The 12,526-nt window shown below is 41.3% G+C and overlaps 1 protein-coding gene and 1 pseudogene across 1 annotated transcript; one reads left to right on the plus strand and one right to left on the minus strand.

Moving 5' to 3' along the window:
- Positions 1-3,415: 3,415 nt before the first annotated feature.
- Positions 3,416-4,348, minus strand: LOC147458060 (uncharacterized; annotated as a pseudogene).
- A 4,011-nt stretch (positions 4,349-8,359) lies between these two features.
- On the plus strand, positions 8,360-12,237 carry LOC147458061 (uncharacterized). The gene is made up of 9 exons (XM_086511750.1): positions 8,360-9,410; positions 9,495-9,600; positions 9,734-10,252; positions 10,352-10,483; positions 10,555-10,669; positions 10,755-11,115; positions 11,212-11,648; positions 11,747-11,877; positions 11,988-12,237. Exons 1-9 carry the CDS (start codon positions 8,360-8,362, stop codon positions 12,235-12,237), a joined length of 3,102 nt encoding a protein of 1,033 aa, XP_086367876.1.
- Positions 12,238-12,526: the final 289 nt, after the last annotated feature.

Raw genomic sequence — 12,526 nt, forward strand, 5'->3', positions numbered from 1 at the left:
TTAGCGAGAGAAAGAGAAATAGAGAGAGGGAGAGAGGGATTCTGACAAAGAGAAGTAGAGAGAGAAGAGACTGTGAGCTCTTCAAATTTGACGAGAGAGAGGGAGAGAGGGCAAATTTTAACATGAAAGTCGCGCATCCAGCGACGTTCGAATTTAGTTCGCCCGAGAGTGCGCGCGCGAGAGAGAGAGAGAGAGAGAGAGAGAGAGAGAGAGAGAGAGAGAGAGAGAGAGAGAGAGAGAGAGAGAGAGAGAGAGAGAGAGAGAGAGAGAGAGAGAGAGAGAGAGAGACTCCTGCTCCAAGCCTTTTCGAGAGCTCTACAAACACCCGTATAACCTATCCTAACTTCTCACAGTAATGGAGCAATCCCTTACCTCCTCTAGAGGAGATTCGTTAGAGGTGGTCTTTTCTACCCCAGAGAGAGACCAAATCAACAATGTGTGAAATGCCAAGTGTGTTTCCGGAGGGGGGGATGGACCTTCGAAGAGGCAGATTGCATATGGACCAAGTACCATCCGCACAGTATACTCCAACATTCAAGCCTCATGTGAGAGAGTGGCGGCAGCACGTGTTTCCAACAAAATGAACATTCAGTGGTTGAGCCATTTACAACGTGAGCAAGGGGTTTATCTTCGCCGCTTAGAGGTGCAGATGCAATTAAATATCAATGGTGTTTTGCAGCAACAAAACTTAGTGCAAGAACAACTTTCTGATATAAAAAAGCAACAAGGACAAAATCATGAGTCTCTTCGAGAGGTCTCTTCTTGAGAACAAACGTGAGAAGGATGCCATGGATTTAAAAAGCATTGTGTCTAAATTGCAAAGCACCGGCAACAAATTGACTGCCGTAGCAATACAACATAATACAAGTGTCTTTGAAGTCAAATCTATCACAAACAAGCTCAATGCATTGGTGTCAACCCATTGGCCCAAGAAGGGGCTTAATGTGATTGGAGATGTCATAAAATATAATATATAACTTTACCAAATGATTTTCTCATATTAAACTGATCATTTAATGTGGGAGAATAAACGGGAACACGAGTTAGAGTAAAGACATGTGCTGCTAGACCTATTTCAACACGGGACCAAAAGGAGAGATGGTTGCATCTCAATAGGGGTCCAAAAGGAAATGGTCTATCAAAGAGCAATGTGCAATAAGTGCTTATAGACTTACCTCAGCAAGAGACCAAGAGGAGAGATTGTTACATCTCAATAAGGGTCTAAAAGGAGGTAGTCTATCAAAGAGCAATGTGCATCTAATGGAGCTTAAAAGACCTTAAGGCTTGCTTCATTAAAGACCTCCAATGGTTAGTGTTAAAAGTCCTTTGACCTTAAGCAAGCTTGGGCTGAGCTTGAGGTGGGAACTCCACCTAAACTTAAGAGGGCTAGGGTTGTGCTTGAGGTGGGAACCCGACCTAAACTTAAGCAAACTAGGGTTGTGCTTGAGGTGGGAACCTTAAGCAAGCTAGTGTTGTGCTTGAGGTGGGAACCCGACCTAAACTTAAACAAGCTAGGGTTGTGCTTGAGGTGGGAACTCCACCTAAGGTGCTTGTCATACTTGATGACTAAGGTACTTGAGGTACTTGTCACATTTAATGAGGAAGTTGCTTGAGAAGCTCCCTATGCATGGGGGGTAAGATGCTTGAGTCGAAAAGAGAACCTACACACTTAATGAGGAAGTTGCTTGAGAAACTTCCTTTGCATAAAAATCTCAAAGTTAGGGGAATTCTAAAAGAGATCATGGGACACATGTCAGACTCTCACTAAGCTTAACCACATGGTGTGCTTGAATGCTATTGGTTGGGCTAAAGAGGGGTCCAATGAGCTTCTACTTCCATCTAACAAATATCTAGATATTTTCAAGCTCTCTCTCTCTAAGGGTAAGGAGGACACTTGTCAAAAGACTACCCATGTGCTTGACTACATGCTGCATGTGATTGGCTAAGGGGAGAGGGGTCCAATGAGCTTGTAGCATGAAGAAATTTCACCCAAAGCATGGACGGGGGGTGCTAGGGGGATATACTCCACACACACACTCATTTTCAAGGCCATTCTCTCTTGGTGAAAGTTGAGGAACACCACCTCCTTCTCCAAGCTTGTGAGAGTGAAAGCCCTACACCAACACTCTTGGCTATGGAATGCAAATCCAACCAAGAGCCATGCTTCAATGCTTAAGCTTTTCATCTTCTCCATCTCCATTACTATGCTATTATGTATGCTACAAGAAGAGTAATGATAAGTGAGGAACTATTTCTTTCTCCTATGGAATGTTTTTTCTTCCTCTTCCCTATCCTCATTCCTCGCTAGCTCTCTCCACCTTCAAAGGTGTTTGAAGCCCTGGGACTGAGGCTTGGGATAGTTAATGCTTTCTACAAGTTTATGTTATGCTTGTGATGCATGAAGCTTTCCATCTTCAGAGTGCATCCATGGAGCGAGCCAAGAGCAGTGAGCCTCGAGCAAAAATGAGAAATCAGTTGAGCAGATAGAAGCGAGCACAAAGTAGCTTGAGACAACCCCACTGTAGTAAAATCAAGCCCCATGTATTTAGGGTTTAATACTTCTATGACAAATACTCCAGTGCACATAGAGAAAGACGATCCTAAAATCGAGAGAGAGAGAGAGAGAGAGAGAGAGAGAGAGAGAGAAATTTTTATAGACCTTCATGAATGTTAATACTCTCTAAGCAAAAATTGGTAGGGCAATGGAAAAATTGCATGCACCATGATTTCTTTTAAATCATGGGAAAAATTTATAGGGAGGAAAATTTGTAGAGAGCTTGTGTGTGTGTGTGTGTGTGTGTGTGTGTGTGTGTGTGTGTGTGTGTGAGAGAGAGAGAGAGAGAGAGAGAGAGAGAGCGGATTTGAGATGTACTACCTTTGCAAAAGGCCCAAATGATCTATGAGAGAAAAACATACATTAATCATACCTATGATACAATTATTTGAAACACGAATGAAACAAAAGAAACAACCTGAAAAGATTATGAGTGGTGGGTACAAAATGAGATAGTGACAAGCTAGAGGGGGTTTGAAGTGTGTGTGTGTGTGTGTGAGAGAGAGAGAGAGAGTGACAAAGAGCATGCAATTCAAAGTTGACCATTGGAAAGCAATGGAGATTGCAATATAGACAAGAGAGAGTGCCATGGTAGAGTTGCAAAGTTTGCAAAACTCTTTGAATATGTTATGGATGAAATCTATCATATTCTTGAAGGAATAACCTAGAAAAAAAAATGCTTTAGTACCTACCTCTTACAAAAAGTTTATGCTGATTCATTTCAAAAATTAGGTGTTGAGTGGGTTACAAAATGCACTAAGTAGGAGGAACTAAATAACTGCAGTGATCTATAGACTATAGGTTTTGCTATCTTGTCTACCCTTCCAAAAACAAAATAAGACATCACCCAGGCTATAGCCCTTATAGCTGATTAGGTTGGATTCTGACTGCCTTTGTTAGCATATCCTTAAGAATGGCCTTTGGAATTCGTGCTTGATGGATATGCATGTTGTTGTTGACATCTTGTCCAAGTACAATCAAGTACACAAAATAAAGATGCTTGCAAGCAAGAAAGGATGCTTTTTTTGCCAACCTGCCTTGAAAATCAATGCACGAACAAGATGGGACATTCTGAATTATAACTTCTATGCATGATGTAGGGGCTCTACTGTGACCTGTCAGTAGTTCTATGGTAAAAATCTCTTTCTCTCCTTCCACTTCTACGCGGCTTCCAGTCAATTTTGCTGACATTTCTAATGCTGCATTAACTTGAGCATAGGCAGCCTTCGATACCCCTGGTCGATAGGGATAATTTTGATCTTCATTTTTGTTGGCATGGGGCTCTCTCTGATGCACTTATTTGGGGATCAATGATTCCGTTGACACTCCAATCTCAAATCCTGCCTTCACAAGTGCACAAGCTTCTTGGATGTTGAGTTTGGTGCCCTTTGCAATAGGCCAAACATGCGGAGCGCATTCTGGTGGGTGTATGATGCTTGTGACCATTCTCCATGTATGCCTCGCATCTGTGTTGCAAAAGTAGCAAAACTTTTGCTTCCGCCAAGAAGATAATTGACAGTCACTCCAAAAACATGGAGCTGGGTCTCCCGGTCTCTGCCTCAATCCACACTTCTTACCAGCTGTCCAATGGTTACACTCCACTCTACTTGATGTTGGTATCCTGCAAATAGCCCACTTTGTGTCATGGACATTTTGCTCTAGAGCTTGCAACAATTCACTGCATGGTTGCTCATGTGCTGCATTTGACGTCTTATCTTGCGTGACATAATTATACTCAGGCCTGTGGCTACAAATGCTTGTATCCATATCCATTAATGGTCGCTTGGCATGCATTGTCCTCTTCTCACCCTTGAAATTAACTCTGTTATTGAACATTGGAGTACCCATGGAAGCATCATCCACTGCCCTAGAGGTGGCTGCTGGTGATGGACTAGTCTGCATCCTTGACATGGCTCTGTCAACTAAAATTTCCAATGTTGGCCCCCCTCCAATATATTTACCATCCAAGAAGGCTAGACGCCGGGCACACTGAAGATAGACATTAATAAGATCAGTGACACATGCATCATAAAGACTAATTTTTTGCTTGTACCCCTCTCCAACCAACCAACTTGCATGTTTGCTCTCAGAGAGGTTGGTCCTTGGAATCAATGCATTCATTATGGGCTCCCCATACTTGACCATCATATGTCCCCAATGGCTAACCCTGAAATGCCACCAACTCAACCAACTATCTAGCTTTGGTATGTTTTTATATGTTGTCTTGCCTGTTGCCCACCAGCTCCTAATCCTACGAAATTGCTCGAGTGCCGCATCTGTTGTTTCAGACAATCTCCACTTCTCACACATCTCTTTATGCTTTGATTGGTACTGGGAGTGGATATACCTCTGTGTGTGCACCCTCAAATTATCCTCCCAGTGCCATAGACAAGACCTTTCCCTATCCACAATTTCCTTCTTGTCCCCGAACACATATCTCACTGCATTCCAATTTGCTCATGCCTCATCTGACATGAATCCTTGAAAATTGGTTGGCCTATCTGTGTGCTCAATCATAACCTGGTTCATAGATTCCCAAAACATTATTTGTGCTTCCTCATCCTCTTCTTTGAACTCGCATGTGGCAATAGTTAGAAGATCTCCAATCCTAATAACATTACAAAGCCATGAGCCAAGGTATACAATAGTTTACACAATTAGTATCCACATCCACTTATTTATTTTTTAATACTTATTTGTTACTTACGTGTGATCATAAACATGTGCTCCCATTGTGTGCCAGCCTCCTTCTATTCGACGGACATGGTCAAAACAAACCCATGATAATCGGAGGTCTTCATGTCCATCTCTATCCATCATTCTGACCACATCTACTCCTGAACCTGAGCCAGTAGTAGACATCTTGAATATGAAGGACCGCTCTTGTGATGTTGATGCTTGCAATGGAAATCGAGAGCCATGGAAGAACTGAAAGTGGCACTTTCTCTTTAGTTCAAGAATTGCATCATATCCATCACCCATTGGTCGAGTGGTCCTTCTACACTGCATCACCATTTGCTTTACCCTACAACATACATAATCATGGGTGAACCAATTTTTCAAGAATACAAGTGTTTTGGTGCTTATAAGTTGAAAACTTACTTCTTCATGTTGACAAGGGTAAGCAATTCTTGGGACATCTCATGGACCTCCTTCTCACTTATAAAATCCCCACTTGTAATATTGTCATCTGTGAAGGCCTTGAGCACCATCTCTCTAGCCAATATCATTTGTACCTTCCTAGGGCCTGCTCTATTGTCCATTGTCACTGCCTTAGCTACTAAGGCTTTTATGTTCCGAATTGATGCTCTAGACATTCCCTTAGGGACGATGTGTTTGTGCTTGCCATGGTGCATAAATAGCCTACTATGGCAAGAATCCCTAGGCATAAAGTAGTAAACTGTTGCTGGACAATCTTTCACACACATGGGAACATGCTTGCAAAAAAAGCATTCCAAATTTCCATAGCTCCCCATGGCTAGGTAGCCATTCTTTGGGAGCTTGGACAACTGACCATTCCAATGTTGCTTGTTAGTTTGATTAGTTCTGCTCCTAAATGAGCATCGCTCATTCATACATTGGAAAACCCCTCCACAAAAACTCTTCCTAAGGACAAAAGATTTTTGAGTTCTTGTCTGAGTTTGTGGTTTTGTCCACAAATTTCCCTCATACTTTTGCTCCATACCCTCCATTGCCTTCCCCTCAATCATTTCATAGATGCAGAATTCTTGGTAGGTTTTTGGTAGATCTTTGACCTTGCCCTTGTATTCACACTCTTGCATAATAGTGTGAAGCACATCATTGGGAGGGAGTGTACGGATGATCTGGAATGCAGGAACTGTTGTCTCAAAAATTAGAGTTTCTTCATCTAGCTTATCAAATTCAACATGATCTTCATTTTCCTCATCATCATCAATTTGTCTGCAAGAGAGCAAAAAAAATAGTGAAGAATTGTTCAAATTCAAACCTTCCAAAATGATCTTGGACTTACATGCACTTACATTGGTGCAGGTGATGGACCAATTGGAGATGACTCAGGGGTCTGAAAGATGTCTTCTAGTCTTGCAGTGTAATTTTTAGATAATGATTCCTCCAAGATGAAGTATGCCTCCATATAAACCCCCGCATAGGTGGGAAGAGGTGCCAAAACATTAAACTCTTGTCCCTCCTGAACAAGAGCCTCGACAATGACCCTAGTTGTACCACACAACTTCTCTTGCAGGAGCTTGACGGGAAGGAGGCATTTTCCATGGATGAATGGAATGTTGATGGACTGTCCGGACACAGATTGCAAGAAAATTTTAGCTTCCCTGCATAAAAGAGAACTTTCAATCAAATCAACACCATATCCATAGTTAATAATTTGGAGTAAATTGAACACGTGTCAAGTCAATCTATACCAACAACTCTGTAAAGTTAACAATTTCACATTCATTCAAAAACACTACTGTCTCAATCCGAGTTTTTTTTAAAAATGAAATTCTGACAAATGCTTAAAAAATGTTAATCTTGAGAAATGTTTTAAAAAACGTTAATCTAGCGAAATGGTTGTAAAAGTTAATAATTTCACAGACATTCGAAAACACTACTATCAATCCCAGTTTTTTTTTATAAATGAAATTCTGAGAAATGTTTAAAAAATGTTAATCTTGAGACATGTTTAAGAATAAGTTAATCTGGAGAAACGGTTGAAGAAAGTTAGTTTGGTTTTTTAATTATATTCTAACTTTTCAAAACATTTTTATTGCCCTTCAAATGTTCAACTTTTGAAATGCACACTGCTTATTCTTAATCGTTCATATTGTTTGCCTGGTTTCCATCCTTTGCAACGCCATGAGGAAGGCAAGGCTCTTGCAAATGTCGCCACTGGCCAAATACTTCCACCCCTTAAGCCCCAAGAAAACAGCAAAGGTAAGCTTAACCTTTTGATTTAAGGACCATCTTTCTCAAATCTTTAAGCATGCTGAGCGCGCTTAAAGATCTGAGAAAAGAGAAGGTGAATTTGACAGCAAATGAGAGCATTTGAGTTGAGCGTAGGTGTGAGAGGAATGGAAGATTCCTGTTGCTGTGTGTATTGAGCTGTTGCTGTGTGTATTGAGTAGGTGGTAGCACTGTTGAAGCTTGCATCACTACTAGTTCGTGGTAGCAACAGAGCTCAGAGAGAGAGAGAGAAAGAGAGAGAGAGAGAGAGAGAGAGAGAGAGAGAGAGAGAGAGAGAGAGAGAGAGAGAGAGAGAGAGAGAGAGAGAGAGAGCTCCTATGAGAGACACTGTGTATAGTAAAGCTCCCTTAACACCTCAAACAGCGTGAGATGCAGGGTGTGAGTTGTCGATGGAGAACTGGAGAGCAAAGCCAGGAGGGGTCAGCGTGATTGCGAATGGAGAACACACACACACACACACACACACACACACAGAGTCACTTACATGTTTGCAGAAAGAACAGATAGATTCTTCACATAAAGCTCCAGGAGAATGGAGAAGAGCAAAATGATAAGTGGTAGTATAGAGGTGGTGCGAGATTTGTAAAGTGATAAATGTGCCAGCTGTAATGATTTCAACTCGCCATAATGACTCTAACACACCACAACTACCCATAATTTAGTTAATGGCTGGAGCGAGATTCGTGGTGATAAATGTGTCGACCGTAATGATTTTAACTTGCCATAATGACTCTAACACAACACAACTACCCATAATTTAGTTAATGGCTGATGTTGTCCTTTCCAATGTGTCCGATTCAGTCATTCATATGGCTTTTAACTAGATTTCATATAATCGAGAATTTTCATTCTTTCAAAGTGTTTATGCACTTCACAAGATCGAATTGTGAGGATGGTAAGTGTGAGGCAGATATTATGAGTATGGTAACTATGCCTAAGAGAAGGAAAATTGTGCAAGGTGCAGGGGATTCTGGAGCAACATACAAGAGAAGAGGTAGACCATCAAAGCAGGACAACTTCAATAGGTCAATTGCAAGAGCAGGTAATCAAGAGCATTCTCAAGTAAGTCAAAAGGATGCTGAAGATGTTGAGGAAAATGGTGGTGCTGAGGAGCTTGTTGATAGTATTGTTCATGACTTGGAGCAAGAAAACGTTGAGAAGGTAGTGGATCAAGTTGCTATTGAGAGAGAGGAGCAGGGAGCTGATACTCAGAGAACTCAGGAAGATGATCAGAGTGAGGAGGTGGTAGTTGAGAAACATGACCAGGTGACTAAGGGGCAACGTGATGATGAGGTGACTGAGGGGCAACATGATGAGGAGGAGGGGCAACATGATGATGAGGTGACTGCGGGGCAAGATGATGAGGAGGAGGGGCAACATGATGATGAGGTGACTGAGGGGCAACATGATGATGAGGTGACTGAGGGGCAACAAGATGATGAGGTGACAAAAGGCCAGAATATCTCCAATCTTGCAGGGGGGAGAAGAAACAAATTAGAGGTGTTTGGTAAGATCCTTGAGATCTCTACACCACAGGCATTCCTTGAAAGAATCAGAGTCACATTTTCTGGACCACCCCCTAGGATCCCATTATGCAGGTTACTGTCTAGTGAAGCCATTAGAAAAGTAAGCCCTTCCACTGAAAGATCACTCACAAGAAGTTTTATTAAGATGGGAGGATATCTTGAGAGCAAGGGAGCCTTTACTGTCTCCATTATTGATCTAGAGGGGGAGGAGACACCAATCACTCAAGAAAGGATAGATTCTTGGGATGATTGCTGGAAAACAATTAATGAAAGATTTGAGAGGTCCCTTGATTTAGAGACAGAGTGGGGACCCTACTTGAAAGGAAAGATGGTCCATGTCCTGGATGGCAACAATCGTCTGCATGCATGGATGGAATGCATTCGACAAGGTATTCTTTAACTTAATCTCCTTTAAGAACTTTTGTTGTGTTGATTGCACTATTTTAATATAATTGTACAATTATGCAATACAGGGTTTGAGAACGACCTGTCTAGACATTGCTCTGTGGTCTGCCACTTTTTGCAGTTTGCAAAGACTGATGTGGGGGAATTAATGTTTTCCTTGGCAAGATTGAACAAGTAAGATGATGTTGGGCATCTACTATTCTCCTTGAAAATTTTAATTGTTGTCTTGGAGTTATTCATATTCTTTTTTGTTTTAATGCTACAGGATGAACGATTATGCATATGTGCCAACCACATTTGGAGATAGGTTGTTCCAATTGAGAAGGCTAGGAGAGGCAGACAAGACTACTCTCTTGGATGGTTTGTCTATTGAAGACAGAGCATGGGTGGAGAAAGAAATGCAGGTTGTTTCATCTCGGGGGAAAAGGAGTTGGTTTACACTCCCTGTGCAAATAATGACATGGTTGCTCTTTAAGGATGAGATGGAACAGAAGATTGAAGAGTTGGCTAAGGGAATGGATGAAACTGGTAGGGCCAAGGTGATAAAGAAGATGGAGATTACCTTTAGGGGAAAGACCTCCAAGTATGTAAGGATTGCAGATCCTGCAAATGGAGAGAAGTTTTGGTGTGCTACTCTGTCCTTGCCTTGGCATGAACCGAGTGCGCATATTGCGACTGAAGAGAAACTCAACATGATTGGAAACGCTTGCATAACAGATGTGGATAAGGCACACATTGTGAAATTGTTAGATAGCTCACAAGTATCAATTCGATCCTTGGAGTGCCTTCCCAATGACAAAGCTAAAGTTAAGGACTGGCTCCACATGTATTGCTTTTGGTTGCAAGTCAATCAATATGGTCTAGGTCTATTACTAGACATTCAAAATGTTGATCGAGTAAGGCTGCCATTGGAACATCGATTCAGAAACTTTGTCATGCTTTGCCGAAGAAAGTACTTCAATAGAGCATTTCGCGTTGTGGAAGGTGGCATTAAGTCGACCAATGCCATGAATGAGCAACCCGGATTACACAATGCAACCCGTCGAGTTGTTTATAGGTTTGTTAATTTGTATGGTTCAATTTTTTAGTCCTCATTAAACTAGTACTCAGTAGTTGGTGTGTGTTTAGATGGCTACTCAAGGAGATTGCACAACACATGCTTGATGAGATGCCCCCCTTGGCAAGTGTATGGACATATGCAGATAACCCTACGTTCATGTATTCCGATGTGAAGCTTGGAAGGGTAAGTGATGCATTACATTCCATTTTTTATGTTAACTCTTAACGCATAGGGAGATTATGCTAAATAATAGTTGTTGATTGTGCAGTCCTTGTCCACCATAGAGAAAGCCAAGTGTCCGTGGTGGCTAGACATGGTTAAGAACCATGTTCCGGATGAGGAGTTGGAATTATTTCAGCAACATAAAGCAGCCCTTCAACTTACAACTACTACGAATAGTGTCTTGGAAGAGGAGACGACGACAACTTCTCAAGTAGTAGCATCCACTGCATCAGCATCATTTCGTAAGACACTTCCTATAAATCTTGGTAGGGAAGTCGTACATAGGGCATTACAAGCAAACAAGGCTATAGAGGATGGCAAGATGCAAGGGCAACATCAAAGCGCAAGTAGCAGTGGAGGGCTAAGAGAAAATGATGACATAATCAATGAAACATTGGAACCTACAGGTAGTGTTGATGCCTTTGCTTTGTCTATCTAATATGATCCATGGAGTGTTGTGATTGTTGATACATTTTCTTAAATCTAAAAGCTTTGATTTGTAGGCACTATTTACGTTTTCAACATTTCTGTTGAAGAGCTTGTTCATATTATTGAATATCCCCAACAAGCAGAGCAAATGGGGCTTGAGGTGTTAGAGGCCTTCAATGTAGTTTGTAGCCAAGGCACTGTGAAGGGCACTCAGCTAGACTTGTGCATAGACCTCATATTTGCAGATTTTCCATCTAACGTGGCTGTCGAGGGATGCTTTTGCAATAAAGTTCCGTTTTGGAACAAGATAGTGGATAACCTGTATGACACCACATTTCAGCTTGCAGACTCATGCTTGAGTGATAGGGGGTTTTTTGTTTGTTTGTACACCATGGAGGAAGGGGTGAAAGTCGAGCAAGCTGGCAAGCAAAAAGGGTTTAAGATATATCATCGTCAAGTTGTGAGATGCACACCACCTATTGGAAAGAGGTTGGGACCCATTGTCACACAGGTACAAGTAATTGATTCTTGATTTAATGTGCAATAGAATTTAGTGTGGCATCCTATTCTTGAATGACATGTATGACATAAAGCTTTCTATTTGAATAGGTGAATTGCTTGATCTTGTCTGCTTTTGTTTGTTGTTCGACAACTTGTGTGTATCGTATACATCATGATCAGTTGCCAGAATTGAAACTTGATGGTGACCTTCAATTTGGACAGGACCTTATCTTCGATATGTGAGTTGACTCTATCATTTACTTGTTTATATGCCTAATCCATCATTTATATATATATATATATATATATATATGCCATTAAAGTAAGTAAAATGTGTATTCAATGTCAGAGTACCTGAAGCAGATTTAGTAAAGAGGAAAGGAAAGCCATGGAGGGGTGGTTGTCAAAGAGGTCAAAAGCTTGTGAAGTACATAATCGCACTTTTTAGCCGTCCACAGGATGTAGTCCTTGACATATTTGCTGGCACGGGTACACTTGGCTTGGCAGCTGGCTTCATGGATAGACATGTCATTATGTTTGAGAGGGATGAGCGCATATATGATCGCTTGTTGAAGCCATTTGGAGTCAAGGTATGTTAGGAGTAGGTTCGTTGAAAATTATAAGTTGATTGACAAGAGGGTATGTATTAAGCAATTGTGTATTTTTTTGCAGATGGATTGATTTTAAAGGGTCGCAATGTAGTTGAAGATTGGATCCAGCTAAGCTTCACATTTTCTTTTTGCTATTCTCTTAGATGATTGTGCTCAAACTTAAACTCACTGGCAGTGTTGTAGATTTCTTCAAAACTACCTTTCTTTTATGGTTGTATAAGAACGGTCGAATATGGTACTCGTGTGTTTGATGGTTGTATAAGAACAGTCGAATATG

The sequence above is a fragment of the Adiantum capillus-veneris genome, chromosome 5 (assembly GCF_014529385.1).
Source record: "Adiantum capillus-veneris isolate H3 chromosome 5, ASM1452938v2, whole genome shotgun sequence".
Lineage (NCBI taxonomy): Eukaryota > Viridiplantae > Streptophyta > Polypodiopsida > Polypodiales > Pteridaceae > Adiantum > Adiantum capillus-veneris.

Bases quoted from the DNA above. Each gene is read 5' to 3' on its own strand.
- LOC147458061 (XM_086511750.1), top strand. From the start codon at position 8,360: ATGCACTTCACAAGATCGAATTGTGAGGATGGTAAGTGTGAGGCAGAT. The intron at 9,411-9,494 runs GTATTCTTTAAC...TATGCAATACAG, and splicing joins GATGGAATGCATTCGACAAG to GGTTTGAGAACGACCTGTCT. The intron at 11,649-11,746 runs GTACAAGTAATT...CTATTTGAATAG, and splicing joins TGGGACCCATTGTCACACAG to GTGAATTGCTTGATCTTGTC.